Here is a 24,727-nt window from a genome sequence, read left to right on the forward strand (position 1 = left end):
TAGTTTGCTGTCAAATCAGTATTATCTGATCAATAAAACAACTACAAGAGCAATAATTGGAGTCATCCTTATAACTGAACAAAATCCTAAAGCACAAGAACTGTTGAAAGTGTGCACCTTTTAAAATATAATAGAATTCAATGCAATTAATTATTACCAATTTATCAAACGATAGAAAATACATCTACAGCTTTGTACAACAAGCATTATTTTCATTTCGATTTAATTTGGAATATGTAGGTTTTTAAATGCAGCTCAAATAACAATCTTAAAATGTTGAGCTGGTCTCTGCTAGGAAGGGCAATATATTTTAGTAGTAGATTATAAGTCATTACTAAAAATAGATGTGGACTACTTGAGACAGCTTTTTCTATTGGAGGGTAGCCATTTGCTATAAGCAAATAGGCTGAGAATTTCAGTAGTACCTATTTCTCCACTTATAAACAATTACCACTAGAAATCGCCATTTAAACAATGCAGTGACAATATATTGTGTTTCATTATTAGCTGTGGTTAAGTGAATATTCTGTAGTGTTTTACTGAGATAGCAAAATGTTAAAAAATATTGATGAAAAAATAAAATTGTAAAATATTTATTATTTCTCAACACGGTATATATAATCAGATGAGTGCTGTGACCTAGTTTTGTCATAATTGGAAAACTGGTAGATAGACAAAAGCCATACTTTTTTTAAATATAGAAAACTATTTTATAATTGGGTTAGATTACCCAGAGGACAGGTCTTCTATTTTCTTTTTAGTTCATGCACCTGAAATAGAAATCAGGAAATAATAAATCAGGAAGCAATATGAGGATTCATAAATCCACTAATACTATGAATCAGCTGGACTATAAGGGTAATTGGTTGAGCCTCACTGCAGCAAGATTTGGTTCATTGTTTTAGTTCATTTTGCAAATTGTGATTATATAAAGAAACTACACTGTGGTAGGATAAAGCATTGTCTTCATAAATTAAGGCCTCGGACCTAGGCATGATGCAAGTGCGATGTTTTGTCCTGAAATACTGGAATATTATGTGTTTTTTATTCTTCGGATTATTATTTCTATATATATATATATATAGATACATATAGATATATATATCTGTGGCAATATATTGTGACCAGGGTTTTTTTTTCTTCTGAAGAACAAATTGGCCATATCACAACCAAATCCTGTCTCTTTGTATCTAGCAAAAGGAACATATTTTAATGAAGTACATTTTAATTTGAAATGCCTGTGCTCAGTGCTGAGAAGGCAAGTGCAGGACTTCAAAGAACAGCTGAGTATTGCAAATCTAGAAAATTCTCCAGTAATCTTTGGCATTTACTTTTTGCAGCATGAAGCAGATAGTGCTTTTTTTTTCTTCCTCCTTTTTCACATGAAATGGTTCTCTTTTTCCCTCCCCAAATGATTGTGCAAGATAACTATTTATTTCGAATGAAAGTGCATGCAAAAATATGTTTACAAAGCTTTACATGGATTAAGCTCTTGGAATACCTACAATTCAATTCTGCCTCTGATACATTTAATTATAAGACCTGCTTTTAGCTATGTTTAGTATTACTGCTATGTGGTATCTTGCTAGAAGTAACAAATATAATACCATTAATTTGGACCAATGTTATTTGTTCCACACAGACACAAATAGCTTCTATATAAAGAGACGTTCCCTTTTCTTCAGAAAATGAAAATTCAGTAAATTCTGCAATGCTTATGCAAATGTAATAATCACAGACTCCCCTAGTAGAGGAGCTGGCCTTATCTTGGTGTCACGGGAAATACAGACATGAATATCCTTCAAAGATTAACTCTGATGCAAAAAGGCCTTTGCTGACCTGGCTTTCTTTTTAAAGAGCATTGCCTGGTTTTCATGCAAATACTTACTTCGTTGTACGATGCACAAACTGGGATGATTGTTTTAAAAAAAGCATTGTCATTTGATGCTAAGATGCATCTTTACTAAAATTCAGACCAGTAGCTTGTAAGTGCCTAGGCCTAATTTAATGGAAGGCGAAATAAAAAAAATCTATTCATCCAGCGCCTTAGTTTTGTTATGACAATATAGAAGACCACACAATTGAAAATGGATATTGGCATGAGGCTAGAACCCATTTTCGCCTTTAATAGTGATTGTTGCCTTTGTTTTTCCCAGTTGAGATGTTGTTGCAGTGCTGCATGAGGGATCTTTTACTGGGTTGTTAGGAAGATAATAGAATGGGCTGTATATGTATTGTATTTATTTGCACTCTTGGCTCCTTGAAGTTTTAAAATCAAAATATTTTCCTCTAACAAAGATGTTCAATGATATCCATAGATTTAATGCTACATTAATAACGAGGGAAGCGATGGTAGCTGTAGCAGCGCTAGTCAGTAGCAGTTGCCCCCTAGTGCACAGATAAAGGGTAAACAGCAATTACACAATGCTTGCTGGTTTTTCTTGCTTGTTTGCCAAAGTGGCAGCTCTTTAAAGACAGGTATGGCAATTTGAATTGTCCAGTTTGCGTTCCCTGACAGGAAATAGGATACAGTATAATGTGAGCTTTGTTTGTGTCTCTATGTCACCTTTTCCCTTTAATACTTTAGCGTGAGAAAACTAACTGCATACAGAGCGAGTAAAAACTGCAGTGCAGCTCCCAACCAGGAACATAACCACAGAAGTATGGAATTGTGCACGTGGTTCATATTCTCTTTGATTTAAAGAGCCAGTCCTCTTTAAAGATGCAAGCGGCGCATGTGCTATATCTAATGTGACAGGTTCAAACATTTCAATCTGGGAGTGCCAGAGGAAAGATTGCTTATTGTTGAAACATTGATGTTTTGTTTCTGTTCTTTTTGTATTTTAGAATACAACCTGCTTAACATTCTCAAAATATAATACAGTACATGGTATCGATGCATTAATGCTTTTTGCAGAGTGCTCTGAACATTTGAAAGCACTGATTAAATCTGGGCGGAGAGGGAAAGAGATACAAATAAGAATACAATTTACTTAAAATATTTTCTTTGCAGGGGAAAAAATCTTTGCTATCTTTACTTTTCATTTTAAATAGGGACACAAACTTCTGGTGAGAATGCAGTGAAGAAGCAGCCCACATATTTTTCACAATAGAAATGTATATTTCATCATGATGATGCAATTTGGAAGCAAACATATGATTACTGTAAAACATATACTGGTCTTCTTTTAAAAAGAACATTCGTAGCTTTATTTTTCATTGCAGTCATAACACAATGTAGAGGCCTATCGGTAGCAGTTAGGTTTCAAATAGGCTTTCATGTATGCAAACATGTCTTTCCTGCTAGTGTACTTCCTTGTAGAACAGGGACACTGTTCTGCACTAAAGACAGTTAAGGTTGAAACAGGAAAACTTATCCTTGCTGCTAGGCAGAAGTCCAGTTTCTAAAATAAATAGTTGTATGCTTATTTCACTTGCCCTGAAGGAATTTATTAAGTTGAAACATGCAACTGCTGCGTACTGAGTATTCTCCCACATTTAGCTGTTAAAGAAATGATTCCAGCAAAAAAAAAAAAAAAAAATCCTAATGCATTTAAAAAAATCTAGAGCTTCATTGAAACAAACACGGTTTTGTGAACCTAACTTGCTTCTTGATAGCAAGCAAGATGTTAATTAGGTTAGTGGTATATTCTTGGCTCCAATAAATTGCTTGAAGAAATTGTAATGATTCTGATACACCAAGTAATTATATTTTAATTGGATATGCTACATTTATCTTCTGCTAAATCTGTTTTTATTTGTCCTAAATATGTGTTCAAAGAAAGGCAAAATGGAGTTACTACTTCATATGCAAAATTATGAGACTGGTAAGGAAACTAGAAAAATAAATTATAAGGAATGGTTGATTGTTATGAAGACAAGCATACTAAGAACAGCAGACTTTGTTCTATTTTCTTTAAATTTTCATCTACATTAGCTATGTGATAATGCAATGTTCTGGATTAAAAGGAGTGAGACTGTTTTTAAATGTTTATCTGATCTGCGGCCTGTCTTTGACGGTATTTGTTTTACTTATTGCTCAAGAAGGTTGAAATTGGATTCAGTGTTCTAAAGAAAGCACGCCTGTACATCTGGCAGATGTTGCTAAAGTTGAATCACCCATTGTATGAACCTGTAGCTCCAGCCCGGCATTTTGTATTGTTAGGTTCGCAGTGGCTGTTCATCATATAAGGCAATACATGCTTGTCCCATTTTTCTCCACCACCACCCCGCCTTTTTTTTTTATATAACCACAATCTGGAATGTACATCGGAACCATTTATTTATAGTCATGTTGTTCTGGGAATTGCATAAGAAAGAAAGAAATATGGACTAGAATGATCATAAATGTATGACTGAGAAAGCATCTGGGGCAATTTTGAGGCACTCCAAACAAGTATTTTTAGGCTGTCTTTTCCCACCATAGCATTTCCCATGGGGAAACATGAAGTTGACAACCTGTAGACTTTGAATCGCTTTCAGTATGTTTTCATTTTCCCCTTTGTAAAAGGTAAAACAATGAAAATGCAGATAAAGATACACCATTTCTTTTAAACATGGTGTTCAGTTTACAGTTTGGTCTCCAATTACATATGTTTGTGCAAGTTCTAATACTAGGGTTGCCCTCCTAAAAAAAGAAACTGTAGTTGTGTATCAGTCTTCTCTGTTGACCAGTTGAGATAGGGCAAAAGCAAATGGTTAAATCTCAAAATGATAAAAGGCTGGGAGCCACTTGGTAGTAATTGTTGATTATCTCAAATCAATCAAGTCCAGGTGATTTTATGGACATGTCCATTTTGTTTTCATGGCAATAAAACAATAGAAATTTGCCAAATATTTCTTCTGGGTTTTTTTTGTCTAGCTTTCACCCTGGTATTCCTCCAAGTACTAACCAGGCCAAACCCTGTTTAGTTATAAACCCAGCCAAGGTTAGCCAAGTGCTGTCACTACTGATATTGCTGAAGACTAAGACATTTAGATAGAAACTTAGTGTTTACAGTACAGTATTGAAGGCAAAAAGGTGCTTTGGGGGGCATATGGATATAATCATTTAGTATCTGTCAACAGCTCCTTAAAACAGCTGCATTTTTCCCAGGATTATGTGACTACCCTTCTAGGTACATTATTCCCTTTGAACCTGAAGCATGTTTAGCCTACTGATTATGTTATGTTCTAATTAAGTACAATAGTTGAAAAAGGGAATGGATCATTAAGATTAATATCTTATTTTTCCAAGAATACATAATACATATTTTTCCATCTGTATTAATTTGGAGGTATTAGCAATTTCCCCAATTTGTTATCCTTCAGGAAAGTTAGCTGGTTAGGAATTATGAAAGTTGAACTCTAGAAGGCCTGGGAATGTGGAGTGGAGGAGGGGGAGGCGTGTATTGATCTATCTATGTTCCATTGATCAAATATAGGTTTGGATCTGATTAGTACTTGAATGAGATCACTGAAACCTTCCAGGACTATAGGTTGGATTGGGAAATTAAAAAACAAATCCTAGAAGAAGGTGGTGATTAACCATGAAAACTGCATGTATCTGCCCATGGATTCATCAGCAGTTGAGCTTGACTCAAAGGGGACTTTATACTAAATATCATGTGATAGAGTGAATAATATATGGTGGGTGGATATATGCCTGCTGAATAAAGAGAGGCCCAGATAAATTGTATCATCACTAGTTATGTTACTGAGTCCTTCATCTTCAAAGATTTCTCACTTTGAAAGCACCTATTTAAAAGCCCAGGCCTTTGTTACAAACAAATTTGGCACACCCAATCATGTTTTTTTTTAATTTATAACGTTTGTTGGTGTGTTCCAGATGAGATTGCCTCACCTTGGCAAACATTGGAACTTTCATCAGTTACTGTTCAGATGATAGCAACACAAACTGACTCATATCTTGATGCTTTAAACTGTATGCATGCTTTACTTAGGTAGGAACTAAGTATAAAACCACAAAGATGGGAACTCATTGTGGTATTGTGGTGCAAGAGGTTACATTAATGGTTGATGTCCTAATTTTGTATTCTTGTTCCTCTTGCATCGTACTAAAGTTTTTCTAGCTGCAAAATCCGATATTAATAGCCTTGATTAACTCATTATATACTTCTATAGCAGAAGATGGGACTAATGCATGAATTGCAGGACTCCATACTATCTTTTATTCTTTTCTTTTAAAAGTTTACAGGACATGATTGGGAGGTAATTAAAGAGTTCCCTTCCTATCTCCCATCTGTCTCCCATCAAACAAATTGTCCCATCTTCCTTCTCCATATGTTGAACTTGGAGGAAGGATACTATTAAATAAAGAGATTTGGCTACTTCTGAAAAAAGAATTCGGTGTTTCAGCCATTGGTTTTCAAAAACATGTATTGTTGTGTTCATTTGTAGTAAGTTCAGAAGGATTGTAGTAAATGCGCTGTACGCAGAGATTATTTTCATTTTTCTCGGAGGGATTGTAGACATAATTTGAACTATGATTTCAAACTGATGGCTTTCCCATTTTGAATGTCACAATGAAACAGTATTTTTTTTATTTAAATTGATACATTATGGTTAAAGCAAGAATGTAAAACAAATTTCAGCCATATTATGTTTTATTTCCCTTCCATATGTCTGAATTATTTTAAAATAACTTTAAGCAAAAAAGCCAACAATTTTCTTTTTCTTTTAACAGAGTAAATTATGGTAATAAAGAATATTCACTGAAGTTTTTTGCTTTATATAAAGCAAATGTTTATTAGTACCATTTGGCTCCCTTTTTACCACACAATTGTAAGGTTTAATTAAAGTCTTATATGCTTTTTGTGCCCTGTTCAAATGAAGAAAATAGTTTAAGATCCTGATATCTCTTTAAGAAACAGCTGTTACCATATTTCCTTATTTGCTGACACTCTTCTATCTTCAAGGGAATAAAGTACTAAATTAGTACTGTAACCTTGATTAGTCAGACTGTTATTAGCACAATTATTTGTGTGTTCTTTGTAGAGTTCACAGTTCAGGATCTTGTGTACAAGTTCTTTAAAAAAACATTTAACTTAAAAACTGTGTTATACCATGCTGTGGTAAATCTGAAGTACTTTGTTATGGAGCTGGTCACGGTTCTTATATAAGCATAGTCATCAAACTGGATTGATTTACTCATGTAGGTAATGCGTGGCCATGGAAGTGTCTGTTCAGCTTGTTGTGCCTCATGGGAGTTTGGGAGGGGGGGTGAGTTAGTTGGCAAACGATATAATTTACTGCATGTCAAAAGGGATTTGTACATACGTATATTTAGAGAAAGCCCACTGCTGCAAATTTTAAGGAGAAGCTCATGAACAAATATGCAAACATTCTTCATACAGTGACAGGCAGTGGATTTGTTTTCCTCTTTTGGGATACCCACATCAGACAACTAGCATCTTGTAACGTAGCAGATTAAAACAGCTTCTTTCAGCTTTTGGAGAAGTTAAAGCTTTGTGTGAGACCATTCTGTGCTTTCTGATAAAAAAAGATGTGAGAGCCAAACCATAAATTCTGAAATAATGTAAGGTAGCCTTTTTGTACCATATTATGCCAGAATGAACTTAACATTTGCCGCTAACTTATGTTGAGTTAAATCTCCGAGCCATCAAGACAGTTTCGTGTCTCTTCCAAAATCTCATCCAGAGCTACATAACATTTTTTGAAATTTAGACGTGAACTAAAATGAACAGAATTAGGAATCTTCTGAGTGAAATAGTATTTTTGTTCTCGTCTAATTGAAAAAAAAAAAAACCAATTCCCCTTTTTAAATGCAGTGAATGAAAGTAGAAAAAATAAAAATTTATACCTGTTTTTACTGCATGCTGTAATGTACTAACCAAATGCTATTCGAGGATACCCAGTTTTATGAAAATGATATGTTATAAACACATGACCACATTATCTAAAAAGTAAACCTACTTTTATTTAGACGTTGATCTAATTCCTTTATCTTCATTTCCAGTGTGTAGCAATGGTATTTAGTTGGTCATTTTTTAAATGTATTTTGCTTAGACCACAAGGCAATAAAATTAGAAGTTCGATTCTTATATTTCAGGAGTATTTTCTTATTTGTTCATTTGTTTCTATCACTGTCTTTTCTGTGATACTTGCTGCATGACACTATTCTGTGTATGGAACTCTTGAGTGGCAGTTGGGTTAGGATCATTGGTACATCTTTATTACATGAACATCTACATTTACAGTTTGATGAACGGCTAAAGAAATACAGCTAGTCCTTGATTTACAACAGTTCATTTAGTGACCGTTCAAAGTTACAATTTCACTGAAAAAAGTGACTTATGACCATTTTTTACACGTACAACTGTTGTAGCATCCCCATGGCCACATGATTTCCATTTAGACGTTTTACAACTGACTCACATTTATGACAGTTGCAGTGTCCAGGAGTCATGTGATTGCCTTTTGCGACCTTCTGACAAGCAAAATCAATGGGGAAACACCATTTTATTAATTTAACAACTGCAGTGATTCACTTAACAAATGTGACAAGAAAAATTGTAAAATGGGGCAAAACTCACTTAACAAATTTCAGGCTAAATTATGGTTGTAAATTGAGGATAACCTGTATATGGACTAATCCTTTGCTTGTAAGCTTTTAGAAAATAAGGGTAGTGGATCCCTTATTATCTATACCTTATTATATTTTTTCTTTGAAGCAAGATTTTATTTTATTTCACAATTATTTTTTGGCCATTTAGTATAATAAAATTTTCCAAGTTTTAATTTCAGGATATTGGGTAAATGTGAAAAAATCTGCCAAAAATGGAAAAGGTATAGAAGTTATTGCAGAATTGTGTCACCTTTTTTTCAGTTTTCCTATATTAACAACAGAAAATAGACTATATTTCCTTCAGTGAGGATGGTAGAATAAAAGCTTTTGATATACAGAGATAGGGATGTATACAAAAAATAAGGAATGGGAATATATCCATCAATATGTACTGTTTTTAAATAAAAAATGGAGTAACAGTGAAAGTTAGTAACAATTATTTATGGGCTCAACTACTTGTCAATCTGGTAGTCTGAACTAATGCACCTCTACCTTCTCAGCTTCTAAGAATGACAGTTACAATACAATACAATAGCAGAGTTGGAAGGGACCTTGGAGGTCTTTTAGTCCAACCCCCTGCCTAGGCAGGAAACCCTATACCGTTTCAGACAAATGGCTATCCAACATCTTCTTAAAGACTTCCAGTGTTGGGGCATTCACAACCTCTGGAGGCAAGCTGTTCCACTGATTAATTGTTCTAACTGTCAGGAAGTTTCTCCTCAGTTCTAAGTTGCTTCTCTCCTTGATTAGTTTCCACCCATTGCTTCTTGTTCTACCCTCAGGTACCCTGGAGAATAGTTTGACCCCCTCTTCTTTGTGGCAACCCCTGAGATATTGGAACACTGCTATCATGTCTCCCCTTGTCCTTCTTTCTCTTAAGCTAGACATACCCAGTTCCTGCAACCGTTCTTCATATGTTTTAGTCTCCAGTCCCCTAATTATCTTTGTTGCTCTTCTCTGCACTCTTTAAGTTAAGGGAGTTTCTGTTCAAAATTACTGTTACCTATATTTTTTCACAATAATTGGTTGTTAGCAAGCCTCTTGATGCCTAAGAAAATGTATATTTAAGAACATGTAAAAAAAAGTTGTTTGTGGTACATGCTTTTTTAATGTCTTCAGATGTGTTGCATTACTGTGGAGTCATTCTTGGTACATTTACAGACTTATTGTCCAGTTATGGATTTCTTTTTCAATACTGGATGCTTTCACAGACATTGTTATAAGATATATCAAGGTAAAAAATCGGATACTGCACTGAGTTGATGCCAGCCTTTAAGTAATTATGCTAACTGAATGACTTAACTCAAAAACATTTCAAGCTTTTCCGTAATGATCTGCTAAACCCAAAATGTAACTATTTTTTAAAAACATATATGTGGGGTTTTTTATTATGTTCTACAAAAGGACAAAGAAGTGACTAGAAAGTGCTGTAAGGCTGAAGAGAATTGGCATCCTTGCACTGCTGCACAGCAGCATGGAGTTCTGATGCCATATTAGATTAATATGAGTTCTTCATCAGTGCATGATATCTTAGCAGGAATCAGCTGAATTCTTAATAAAAATAAGTACACATTAAAAAAACACACACGTTACATTAGGTTTGTTGTTGTTGTTAGTTGCGAAGTCGTGCCCGACCCATCATGACCCCATGGACAACATTCCTCCAGGCCTTCCTGTCCTATGCCATCCTCTGGAGTCCATTTAAGCTCACGCCTACTGCTTCGATGTCTCCATCCAGCCACCTCATTCTCTGTCAGCCCCTTCTTCTTTGCCCTCAATCTTTCCCAGCATTAGGCAACTATTTTATAAGTTTTAGAGGAGGGTTTCAATCTTGACATAACACTTTTTAAACTGGAGCATACTCATCACAGTTCAGTCCTATCCATTTTGCTAAGAAAAAGAAATGAACTGTTCCTGACTTGTTTTCCAGTTATGGATTTCTTTTCCAATACTGGAATTTCATTCCTATATGAAATTAACTTGTTAATATATTCTCTTTAGAGTATTAAAATTGATATTTCAACCTTAAACATACTAATAAAGTTCAACGATAAAAAAGCTTTGCTTTATATTTTACGTTTTGTTTTCTCATTGTAGATGTTAAATATAGCTTTTCAAATAAAAGCTGGGTTGCTGAAATGAGGATAATTATTTAGTAAATATAGTAAATTCATTTCAACATTTCAGTTTTCAAAGAAAACTGAAAAGAGAATAGTTGTATTTTAAAATTTTGCCTACCACTCATAATTCTTTTGGAAATGAGAATGGAAGATGAGCTGGCTTTGACCTTGAAATACAAAGTGGTATCTGCAACTTAATTTTGATGTCTTAGTTATAGAAGAGTTATCAGACTGAACTATATGAGTAAATAAAAAATCACATTTTGTTTGTGCCCATGTTGGTATCGTTTCACAGAACTGTAATACGCATAGATGTTACATGGTTTGAAATCTTCAAAAGAAGTTCTATAATTCTGAAGCTGACACTGTATTCAAATGTTTCACAGCAAATTTTATCTTGATTTTTGAAAGTCCATAGATTTCTGTTTCAGAGATTCTTAAAGCCAGGAGTGTCAAACTCACATCATAATGGTGGTGTTTTGTGACATATTGGGACCCCCCCCCTTCGCTAAACCAGGTGTGGGCGTCACCAGCGCATAACTCGTCCGGCCCGTGGGCCAGGAGTTTGACAGCTCTGCTTTAAGCAATGAATATTTTTGAGGGACTTTTTACTCCTTCCATTTAATTGTGTCCAATTCTTGGAAACTACATGGACAAGTCACTGCAGTTTATTTGGCAAGGTTTTTCAGAAATGGTTTCCCATTACCTCCTTCCTAAAGCAGAGAGAAAGTGACTGGCCCAAGATCACCTAGCTGGCCTTGGGCCTAACGCAGGATTAGAACTCATGGATTCCTACTTTTTCTAGCCTGATGCCTTAACCACTACTTCGAGCTAGTTTTTATTAGTAGTGCTATGCATTAATAAATATAGTGAAACAAAGTAAAGCTAGAAATCAAAAAGTGGGTCAATACCAGAGCTTAATATTAATTAAGAACATAATATTAATTAATCCATTTATGCTCCATTTTTTCCTTCAGAAGTTTTCTTCCTACTCTCAAGTGAGAAATAAATTATAATTAGATGTTTGACTGGATCAAAATCATCCCTTGAACTTTATGGTTCTGCATCAATTTGAGCTTTACACAGTTGTAGACTAGACTGAAATGTAATATATATATATATATATATATATATATATATATATATATATATATATATATATATATATATATATATATATATATATATATATATATATATATATATATATATACATACATACATACATACATACATACATACATACATACATACATACATACATACATACACACATACACACACACATATAGGAATTATTGCTTACTGAAATTATTGATAGTTACTGTTTATAGGGTATTGTATAGTACAATACCTAATTATAAAATACGTAGTAAATGTCCTCTAGTGCTATTTTACAGGATTAGTATTTATTTTAGAAATAATAAATTTTTGGAACTTTGGATGTGAAAAGACACTTTTTTACTTACTATCCACAGATTATTTGTTGTAATATTTAAACATGTTTCTTATCTTTTAATGATTTTTATATTGACATATTTTACTATTATATTGATGTTTATTAGGATTTGGGAATGAATTTTAATTACATAGTCCTATATTAATAATTGTGTTAACTATAATTCCTTATAAAATTATTTTCACTTAAGTTTGAAGTCCATGGCTTTTACTTAAATTGTATAGGATCAAACTGATTACATTTAGTATATAGCACTTTCAATCTGCTTTTTCAATTGCGTTTGTATTACAGCAGTATAATGAAATATAGAGCAGAAAACCTCAGAATAGCTATTTATGAATTCTGTATGTTGACAACAGAACCATCCTTATTAAAACACAAGAATTATACCTTCTAATATAAATTGTCACTTGGCATCTAAAACTGTATGATTCAGCCAAGGAAGTGTTGCTGGAAAGAATCATAGAAAACAATCATAATGTGCTTTTGTATCTATTTCTCAATGGAATGGGATCCTTTTGAATAGATACCAAATAAGGATATGCAAGGTTCATGTCAACAGAAGCAATGTTTACTATTCCAATATAGGGTCACTTTTTATTTCACTTGATTTGACTTTATTGCTGGCAGACTAAGTTGTAGGCTGTTGAGTTTTTTGTAAAATATGAATAATAATTACTTGAAACATAAAAGCTATTATTTTTTTGAAATTATATTTTACTTTGTTGAAATTGTGTATGGTACATTGAATAATTTTTTGGCACGGGAGATGGGCTAGAGTTCTAAAGGATTGTTCAGGTATATGTACAGTTTTAGCAAATTCTGCAAAATGTGGCATTTTTAGACATTTACTAAGCCATTAATAATTTTGTAGTTAATTTCTGTTTCAAGTTCTTATATTTAGAAGTGATTAGTACATTGAAAAAAATAACCGACAATGCTCTTTTGCTTAGCTTACCTCCAGCTCTAAACTGTTCTTTGTGTTTATTTGCAGGATCGTACAAGAACTTTTGACATGCATTCACTGGAGAATTCATTAATCGACATAATGAGAGCTGAAAGTGATTCTCTGAAAGGTAACCTTGGATTACTATTTTTTGGGATTAAATAATTAGAATAATATAGTTGCACAAAGTTGTAGAAAGTTCAATTTATAATACAGTTAAAGCATTTATCACCCATGTGTCCTTCACCAATTCTCTCAGTCTTTCATCATAAGCAATTAAATCAAAACTACCATTGAAATAATCCCTTTTTCATGTATGTGCATGAATAGAATTATGTTTAAACCATTTGTTTCAAACAGATCCTTTTCTAACCATATACTCACCATACAGTCACTATGCTTATTCTCTGTTGGGTCCCCAAATGGCCCAGTCACTTTTCCTGTATGCTCTCATCTCATTCTCACCTATCTGTTCATGCCCTCTAAAGGATCATGAGAGGTTCTGAATGTTGGTTAGGCCATTAATTGGTATTAATATTGAAAAAAATGAAAGAAGTGAAAGAAATAAGACTAAAAGTGGCATGAGTGCAGGGTGAGAAACACGAGTCCTGCATACAAAATGTTTAGAAAACAGATTAATCTGTCAAATGAATAAATAGGAAGTGGACATAAGGAAAGAGAATATAGAAGCTACTATTAAATTTCAGTGCAATAAAAGTGCTTAGAACTATACTAAGGGAAAGTCTGAAAAAGCATACTTTCTGAAACAATGAAATGAAAAAGTCTAAAAGCCACGAATGTGCTTAAAATAAGGGAGATACAGATTGTATAGAGATTATAGAGCTATCTCAAAGAGTAGGATTGAATTTAATACTATAAACATTAGTGCCCCAAAATTATGAAAATATATATCCTAATATAAATATTAGGATAATTATTAAGGCTTCAGGTAATATTCAAATGTGAATGTGGTTTACTTACTGAATAGCTTAACAGTTTCATCTGTATGAAATGTTTGAGAGAATAGTTATTGTTCCCATCTAGAAAAGGATAGTTAACAAAAGAGAATTTAAAAAAACACCTTACAGGGGATTACTTTCTTAAGAGTGCCTAAGACGTTGCTTGGGAGAACTTTGATTGAAAGGATAAAAGAGGTGACTAACAAACCACAATTGGAGAGATATTACATCTTATGCTGGTTGGAACCATACAAACCAGATATTTGCTTTTCAACAGTTATTGAGAAAGGCACGATGGTGAGAAAAACATACATTCTTGTATAGAGAAAGCAAGTATGGTGAATAGGTTTGAATAATGGGGTGTCTTGTGAGAATGTAGGGTCGAAGGTTGATCACTGATAAGAATGGTATATAGTGGAAGGAAAATACATATGAATAAATTGGATACTTAATAAATGGTACAATATTAAGCAGGATGTCAAATAAGGATGTGTGATATCCCCTTGATTGTTTAATTTATTTATGAATAAATGTGTAAAGATACTGACAGGGTTAAAGGTATGTTAGTTGGGGAGCTAACTTTGTGGGTAGTTTTATGCTGTTATGCTGCCCAAGAAACCAAATAAATTGCAACAAATAATGGATAATAGGTATATCATATGAGGCTGGAAGGAGGCTGGAAAGTAAGGTATCAAAGGCAAAAGTAGTTGTATTTGAGAGAGAAAATAGAGATAATTATATCAAATTTTATCTAAGTGGCCAAAGATTAGAGCATGTACTGTGTTTCCCTGAAAATAAGACAGGATCTTATTTTCTTTTGACCCCCGAAATATGGCATTAGCCTTATTATCGGGGGAGGGGGCTTATTATTTTGGAGCCAGGCTCTTCGGTAGCCTCCTCTTCGGGAGAGCAGCTGCCCGGCAACCACCTTTCCAGCAGGGAAGAGCGCTGCTCACCAACTCAGTGGTATCCCGAAGGCGCTAAGCCATGTGAGCGCCAGTTCCCTCTCCCTCCTGCTTGCATAGCTTGGCGCCTTTGGGATACCGCTAGGTCAGTGAGTGGCGCTCTGCCCAGTTGGAGGGGAGAGGTGGTCCACTGGGCTTAGTTTGGGGGGAGGGCGTATATTTTTGTCCACCCCAAAAATCTGGCATGGCCTTATCTTCAGGACATGTCATATTTTCAGGGAAACATGGTAGATGAATTTGTATAACTTGGTAGAATAGTTTGCAAAGATGGGCAAATGATTGGAGAAATGTTAAGATGTTAAGAGGCTAGTAGAAGGATGGTAACTAATATGTGGTTTGTTTTGCGAGGAATAAACATTTGTCAAAAGAAGTAAAGAAAATGAGCATTGGGTATTTCAGGAGAAATTTAAAAGAAAGTTGAGTGCAGAGGAACTGCAATAGGAATGTAAAAATAAGTTAAATGCAGTGAAAATGCAGTACTTTAGCAGTATATGTGGTAAACCCAAAGTGACAGGGCCAGGGATGAATTCATGATGAATGACTGAGGATTAAATCCAAAAGGAAATAGCCAGTACAAAAGTAGTCTGTCGAGGTGGCTTGATTAAAATGACTGAGGACCAAGTTGCAAAAGAGATAGCTAAAGAATGGTTGAATAAGTTGAGAGAGAGAAGACTGAGAAAGCCATGCTTTGATGCAGTTAGAACATAGAATATAGAAGCGTCAGACTAGAAGGCCTCGAAGGACTTCTAGTCCAACCCTCCCTGCTCAAGGTAGGAGTCCTTATATTATCCCAGACAAACAGTTGTTCAATCTTTTCATGAACTCTGTCTATCGTGAAAAAAAAGGAGGGATTGTGTAAAAGAAGGGGGGAACTATATACAGTTGATATGTAGGAGTTAAATGTTCCTAAGTTACTTGATACGTTATTCTTAGTTTATACATGTGTGAGTTGATATGATCCTAAGAAAAGAGAGGCAGGAACTTTGAAGAGCACAAATCAATGTTTGAAGAGAGATACGGATGTGTGGGAGCAAGGATGTTTTGCAAGAACAGAAAGATAGGGACTCATTATATGTAGTTAATGATGTTTCTGTTAACCAGATTTAACTATGTTTTCTCTTTCTTATCTCATATGTTTTAAGTTCTTTTCTGCACTTTGCATAATACTGCTAATCTCAAAGGGACTAATGGGATAAGAGTTTGTAATTTTAAAACAATTGCTTTTTCTTTTTATTTGATAGTTTGTCCTTACTGCAGTTTTTCTTCTTCCATTTACCTCAAGAGGGAGAGGGGGCGGTCTATAAATTTAATAAAATAAAATAAAATAAATAAAGAAATAAGAGGAAGCTAAGCATGTGTTTATCCCTAATGCCTTCCTTGAAATAAATGCAATTATGAAGTTTGGGATTTCCAATGAAGACAAGAGATTTAAAACTGAAGTTGATATGGAAAATTCTATCAGTTGGCATATTTTTTCTCCAATAGTAATAATTACACAGTATTGGGCAATTGCTCTCATCTGGTACAGATTATAAGAAAGCAAGAAAATTTGTTTGATTATATGCGGAGTAATTAAGAATTGGCAGGTGAACTATGAAAAAAGAAGAGTTAGTCACAGTCTAAAATTAAGTAGTCAAGGCTTGGATGAATGTTTTGGCTCATGTAAAATTACTGTACACTATGACTCCTCTCTGGGAGTCATCTGAAGTACAACATGATGCAGAATCTGTCACTAAATGGAATAGGAATGCGTAAAACCCACATGATCCTTTCTTTAAATAATTTGTTTTCCATGCCTGCTGGCATTTTGAGAAGTGTAGTCCTCATCTGCTATAATATTCTGTATGGCTGTACTAATAACCCCCTATGAAATTTTACATCTCTGGTCATGTTAAGTGCTCCAACTCTTTCAGGCAGCACCCAAATCTCTGAGTGGTCTGAGACTTGAATAACTGATACTATGCTGTTAGAAGGATGTCTGAGAAAATAATTACAGACCCCTCACATCCTGGACATTAACTATTTCAACTCCTCCTCTTGGGACGCCACAATAGGGCATTGCATGCCAAACCAACTAGACACAAGGATAGTTCCCCCCTCCCCGTACCATCACTCTGTTGAATACCTAATCCTCACAGTACTGTCTTATGTCTTATTCACCCATGTTTTATGGCTGTACTATTATTACTATCCTTCTCATCTCCTGCACTACTCTGTCTTATTAGTATCATTATTAAGATTATTTTTACTCTGTTGCTTTGCACGTACACTGAGAGCTTTTGCACTGGAGGCAAATTCCTCGTGTGTCTAGTCATACTTGGCCAATAAAGAATCTCTTCTCTTCTCTTCTCTTCTCTTCTCTTCTCTTCTCTTCTCTTCTCTTCTCTTCTCTTCTCTTCTCTTCTCTGCCATCCCATCCCATCCCATCCCATTTTTCTCACTGAGATGTATCTGAATGAAGAATATGTCTAAAAATTTACAGCATTAGGAAGAAAAGAGGCCACTTAAGTAACTCAATATTTCTGTTTTGACAATGACTTGAAATAAAAACCGAACTCCAAATTATTAATGTAAAGTTCCTTCAGAACAGAATGGTATGAAAGTCACTTGCTTAGTATGGAGTTAATGCTTAACAGTAATCTTAACTTACATGTTTCTGGGTTTTATGTGTCTGATGCTGCATTTACTTAGTTTATCAGGGCTTTTGATCTAATTAGTAGGTTCTTTTTGAGGAGTGCAAGGGCAGATTTATGATCTTCCCTAAAAGTATATGTTTTCTGTTTTCACAGTTGTTGTTGTTAATGGAATTAACTTTTTAAAGTTACTCTTGACTCAAAGAGTCCTTCACTGATTGGCAGGTTGGTACTACCCACTTCTGGAGGTGAAAAATAATGACTGGTATTAATCTCCAAGCCAATATAATGTTTTAAGATATGAAATCAAGTACTCAAGTAAAACAGATAGTGAGAGAATCTGGCAAGACCTGATTAACTGGCCTTTCCTTTCCATGGGGAAAAAAAACTGTTCCAGGATTGGTTGACCTTCTCTTCAATGACCTTTGATACTCTTTCCTGTGTTACTATTTCTAGAATGAATTGGAATCCCTTTGTCTTGTCTAAAAGCTGGTTCAATTTAGCATAGATCTAATTTACTAAGTAGTGTCTTGTAACTAGGCAACTTCTATTGCTTGAACACTAGGCATGTTGTGGTTTAATTTCAGCTGGGTATCATCTGATGCGGAATCCAACATCTTTAGGAAAGTTATTTTATTTGCCCTTGTAATGTTTAATTGAAAACTATATGTTCCATACTATCTTTCTGGAGAATGGTATTTCTGAGGCTATACATTATCTATTGAGGATCTACACTACTGCTTGTATGTGGGATAAAATGGAATGAATTCCAGGCCAATATGTGTATGTGAGGGGGGGAGGGGGCTTGGTAGATAGAATCGTAGGGTATGCAGGCATAGCTGTTAAGCCATCTCTTCTAGGAATTGACACATATACACACATACATTAAAGGCAACTAGAATAACAACTAACATAAAACATCCATTGATACGTCAACAGTGAAGGGTTTGTCTATCACTTGATTGAAAATTCATGACATATTTAATGTTAACAGTAAAATGAATCAGTACTTTAACTGTTCAGAAAAAAATATTATAATTCTAGGTCCAAGGCTGCATAAACAGGGACAAAGTAGGATTATGGGGAAGCATTTGAAAACAGAGATCCCCAAAGCATCTTAGAGCAAGTGAAGATTCCATCCTTGAAGTAGTCTAGTGGTTGTTTCCCCTGGAAGGTATAGACAACTGCTGTGAATTCTCTTCCTGGTGATCTTTATGCGTGTGGTTTATATGTAATCCTTTGGGAAGAGTGCTTTATTCATTTTATACTAAAAGACTTTTGCAAATACTTCTTTTGAATGCTTTCCACAGTCCTAAATGAGAGTCATATTTTAAAATAATTAAATATATCTTCAGTGTCTAGTTGTAATCAAAATATAACACTGATACCCATGTTAGATGTTAGAACTGATTTTCATTTCTGAAATCAGTTATGAACCATGATATTTCTTCAGGAGTCTTTTATGGTTTTACATTCTAAAATTGAATCATATTCTTTGATAAATAGTCCAGAAAGTCCTATTGCCTCCTGAAAAAGCACCTTTGGGACAACCATGAGCCGGATGACTGAGAATCTCTATAGTCTTTGATAAATGCTTGGGAGAAAATAGCCAGTTCCAAACTTTGGTCACTATGAAAGTATACATATATTAGTTGTTTTTCTCTAATATGTTATGTCAGTGGACAGTTAAACAACGAGAAAGGCTCACATTGAAAATGCTGATCCACAGTGACAAAGATAGAAAATGTAAGGTGCCATAGCTAATTTACTGTCAAGAACTGTAGAGGGCATAGCACAAGTAATATAATTTCTCCGACTTAATTTACCGAGCCCAATAATGCAGAAGAAAAAAAAAAGAACAATACAGATTTTAATTATGCCCATTTTATCTTTATCTCAAAAACAAAGGTCTCTTGAAAGCCCTCCTGGGATGTATCATATTTAGATGTGATCCCTTTGCCATTCATTGTCTGTATTCTGTTGATTCAGGGAGAAAGACCTTTCATTTACATTAATCTGATTGATTACTTTGTGAACTTTGAATATGGAGGAATCTAAACTCATTTGTACCGAATGTAGATTTTTTTTTAACTTTTCCTACTTGCAGGTATTGCTCTCATCATCCTTAATTGCAGAAAAGAATTGTTCACAGATATAATTAATTTGGCAAATAAGTTTTAATTAAACAAAACCAGAGTTTAATCCATATATTTACGCTGAAATAAAACTAAAGTAGAGTGGAACGAGAAAAAGGAAGATTTTTTTTGGGGGGGGGGAGAGGAAACCATGGCTAGTTGAAGCTGGAATTTTAGGAAGTTATCAATGGAAAGTGAAAGTAATACAAAATACATTATTTTTTTCACAAACCGACTATTCTAACTAGTGGTAAGCAAAGTAAAAAAAAAAAAATCCACCGTAATAATAAAGCAACTATATTTAAATATTATAGCCTCATTCAAGTAGTATGTTCATTCATTGGCTCACACAAGCAGCAATGCACATATATTCCTGAATGGGCAGAAATCCTGGAACGGAAAGGATCCTAAGATCAAGGAAGAGAGTTAAGATGAAACTGAAAATATGAGCTTTTACTTACTGCTCTCTAGAATGAAAATGAAGGAAAGCCAAGCTGTTGTTGCTGTGGATTAAAAGAAGCAAATAAGGCTAGGAGGTGTTTTACTGTTGATATTTTCCATTCTGATACTGAGAAGAAGGGAAGCCACAGTGACTTCCCTAAGGCATATTTATATGGGATGGGGAAAGTAAATAACAGAGATTGTTTTCATTAGTCAGAAGGGAGCTAGCTTGTAGATCTAATTGGCTATGCTTTTTAGGTTAGGTATTTCAAGTAAGAGCTGGAGAAAACAAGCACTTTTCTATCCATAAACAAGGAATCTTGGTTAATAATTCAAATACTGCAGAAGTTATTGCTGTAAAGGATCTTAACCATACAGGTATATTAAGTAGCTAGTTTGAAATGTTTATTACAGTTAGCTATGATTTGCTATTTGGCCATTGCAAACTTTGAGGTTCTTACAATTTATAGATACACGGTTTTGAAAAAAAATATCCCAAATAGATATAGAGAAATAGCCCAGTATTTATTTATTAATTAGATTTGGGCAAACAGAAATATAAATACTGCTTTCTCCCATATTATAATGTATTGATGGTTATGCCAGTGGTGGGTTCCGGATTCCGTTCCAACTGGTACGGTTGAAACGGCCCCGGGGTCCCCTACATGCACGTGTGCGGTGTGCGCGCATGCATTGTAGCGTCAAATGGCGCTTCCGCAAGCCTCCATAACGCTCCAGCATCTCAGCAGAGCATCGCGCAGGCACTGTACGTGCCATTTGCGTTCACAGAAGTGCCAAAAGCTTAAAGCACAGGTAAGGAGCTCGGGCAGGCAGGTGGGCCCTCCGGAGAACCGTACTGGAACGGTACCCGGTGCTCTGGGCAGGATCCAGTACGCCCTTACCAGAGTGTACCGCCTGCAACCCACCACTGGTTATGCCCTCTTTAAAGTAATATCAGTGAACTAAATGAGAGCTTTATTGTTTGTGAATTTTAGAAAAATCTTAATCTAAACTTCCAAAACATTCTAAATGTCATAAGACAGAATTGGCTTAGCAAATAAAGATACCAGAGTTAGAATCTGTGAGCACCTTGTTATGTATTATATTCACAATATTCTTAATGGCTGACACATGTTATCCATCAAAAATTCTAGAATGAATATTGATGGATTCTGGTGACAAGAGAGAAGCATGACCATCTTAATTTATTTTAGCTTTCTTATAATAGCTGTTGTCTTTTAGGATATCAAGAGGATGGAACATCATTAAGATCTAAACAAGAACTAAATAAATAGACATAAACAATGGATGAATGGAATTAGATGTCCAGAGCGCTCCCATCTCTCACCCATCCTTTATTCTGCCTCATTTCAGAGAGGCAGAGACCATGTACAGAGAAATGGATTGTGATTCCTTTTCTTGCACAAAGACAGATGCAGGTTAAAAAAAAAGTTAGAAGCATGCTTCAATTAAGGTTGGCTCTTGATGACTTCATGAGCACAAATGTTCAGCTTTCTTGGCATCAGTGCATACTTTTTTTCTTTTGAGATATCTTTAGCGCTGATACTCCCTGATAGTCTTCCTTCTGAGCCTTTTTAATCCTTCTTAGCACATGAAACTATCCAGGCAGATTGATATATGCTTGTCTATGCCTGACAAAATAGAGCCTATCTTTGTGTATTCAGCGAAGCCTAGAATGATTTATGTCAGCTATTGAATCTTTGGAACATGATGAAGACCATGAGGAGGGAACCTGGTCTCTGATATTTTGTTCACAGAAAAGTTGTTTCAAGAGGCAATCTGGCCTCTAGAGGAATTTCAGAAATACATTCAACGCTTAAGTAAGAATACATTGAAGATATTAAGATTAAGCAATTAGCTTAAGGCTGAAACCATTATCATATAATTAATACTTTTATGTGAATTGCAGTGTTTTTCTTTCATCTTACACTGCAGTCTGGATGAGAAGACAAATAATATTATGCATGGAACACTGACATCCTAAATGGAAGCTAATACTGCTAGATTTTTTTTCCTTTTCATTTCCCATACTTTTAAGCTCTCTAAATAATAGCATGTTAGTCATTTCAGTCATAACATATAAACATTACTGCCTTGAAATCTGCATTAAAATTCAGGTAGTTCTTGACTTATGACCATAATTGAGCTCAAAATTTCCATTGCTAAGTGAGGCAATGAGTTAAGTGAGTTTTACTTCATTTTAGGACCTACCTTGTCATAGTTGTTAAATGAAACACTGCAGTTGTTAAGTTAGTAATAGCAATAGCATTTAAACCAGAGGTGGGCTGCACTTACCTTAACAATCGATTTGCTGGTTGTAAACGTGTGCCCTCTGCGCATGTGCTTCGCTTGCAGACGTGCCTTTTGCACATGTGTGCGGCATCAAAAACAATGCTAAATAGGACAGCATAGCATCACCCACACCCACAGGTCGCAACTATCAGTTTGCCCAAACCGGAAACAGCCCATCACTGATTTAGACTTATGCACAACTTCACGGTGCTTTACAGCCCTTTTTAAGCGGTTTACAGAGTAAGCATATTGTCCCCAACAATCTGGGTCCTCATTTTACCTTGTAAAAGGGATTACATGACCCCAGAACACTGCAATCGGCATAAATATGAGCCTGTTGCAAAGTGTCCAAATTTTGACCATGTGACCATAGGGATGCCGCAACAGTTGTAATTGTGAAAAATGGTAATAAGTCACATTTTTCAGTGCTGTTCTAACTTCGAACAGTCGTTAAACAGTCACGTGGCCATATTTGGTTCCCCAAATTAAGGAACCTTATTATTCTGTCTCTTTTAGATGAAAGATAGAAGAAATCCTCAAGGGGAATAATTTTCAATGGCAAATAATCTTTACTGTTTCAGGATTTATTAGATTCCTGAAGACGGGAAGTGAATGGTGGTAGTGGTATAATAATGACCTAGAAAATGCCTTTAAAATATCTGCTACTTTCTGTTGACTTTATTGATGAATTTTGTGATCAGCATGGTTGCTACTTGTCAGCCGTACATGAAGAATTGATGGGAACAGATGAGTATATTCTAATTCTTACCCTAAGGACTACATGAATTATGGAACAGTGTTGAATTTTTGCATATTGTCCTAGCCTTGGCTTTAAAGATAGTAAATTTGAGGAATTGGTTCAAACCTTCCTAGTCTGTAATCATGGCAACCCTCCTAGTTTGTAATCATGGTAACAGAATGGTAATAACCCAGACTTGAAAGATGGAAAAAATAAAATTGAGGGCTTGACAGGAAACATAGGGCCCTGTTCTGATCTCATTTTTGATCAGAAGTGTTAGACTGGCTCTATGAGTTCTTATGGTATTTTATGGTAGCTTTTAAAAATAATAAGGCCTTCAATTTAATATACATATGATATAAGGCCTAGTATTTTTAGTATCATAAACTCAGAATGCAGAAATCTGTTGATCTTGCTAGACAAATTTCAATTCAGGATAATTTATATAGATTGTATGAACAATTTTAAATATTCTAAGTATTGTAAATGAGCCAGTTTCTTGGGGTTTTTTTCTTTTATATTATGTGGTCTACTTCGTATACTGCTGTTTTCAAATTGTTGTCCACCAACCCTTGCCAATTGTTATAATTGTATTTTTGTTTATCATCTTTCTGTCTACTGTCTCATGTTTGTCTTGAGCAGCTGTCATTTTCAGTACGGGTATTTATATCTACAAGAGTGCAGAATCTTCCTCTAGAAACTTGATTGCATTTCCTTTCTGAGATATTTGACTTTCAAAGATTGAACCTGACAGGGAGAGATCTGCTTTACCTCCTCCAAATTCAGCTTATTTGACATGACAATTTGAACATTATCATCATGATAAACCAACCCTGGCTTTCTTGTTTTTGTGTTACACAAAGTTCTTTGTATAATGTCTTTGAAATTAGTTACATGAATGGAACATAAGGGGAAAAAATGAATTAATTTGAGGAAGATATGATAGAATAAAAAAATGTAAGAAGAAATATCAAGGGCAACATAAGATAATATGAAAGATAGGTCATTAATTTCTACCAATAACTTATCTTGCCTATAATCATCCTAAGTTTCCCTTGATGGCCACTTACATTCCTCCAGAAAACCGTCAGATAAGACAATATACCAGTGGTGGGTTCCTACGAGTTTGGACTGGTTTGGCCGAACCGGTAGTGGTTTGGTGGCCTGGGTCACAGCAACTGGCAGCAACCCAGACCTGCCACACCCCCGAACTAGCTCCCCAGGTGGCATGGCCATCTTGTTTTTCAGTTCTGGGCATGCGCAGAACAATTTTAATTGCACTGCATATGCACATGCACCGCTCATTAAGCAGCGCGCGCAAAGCGTGCACACAAGCAAACCAGTGGTAGTGCTTGCCAGAACCCACCCCTGAAATATACATGTTACGTTTCCCCTTTCTGACTGATGTTAGGTGCTGCCCCCCCCCCCAA

At 35.1% G+C, this 24,727-nt stretch overlaps 1 protein-coding gene across 2 annotated transcripts in view; it reads left to right on the forward strand.

Annotated features, from left to right (window-relative positions):
• CPEB4 (cytoplasmic polyadenylation element binding protein 4) overlaps positions 1-24,727 on the forward strand; it is a 61,428-nt gene that overhangs the window by 3,146 nt on the left and 33,555 nt on the right. For both annotated transcript variants that reach the window (XM_081942570.1, XM_081942569.1), the window contains exon 3: positions 13,161-13,242. In XM_081942570.1, the coding sequence (XP_081798696.1) occupies positions 13,161-13,242 (82 nt within the window). The remainder of the gene's footprint in view (positions 1-13,160; positions 13,243-24,727) is intronic.

Source organism: Natrix helvetica, assembly GCF_964273705.1.
Source record: "Natrix helvetica genome assembly, chromosome: 1".
In the NCBI taxonomy this organism is placed as follows: Eukaryota; Metazoa; Chordata; class Lepidosauria; order Squamata; family Natricidae; genus Natrix; species Natrix helvetica.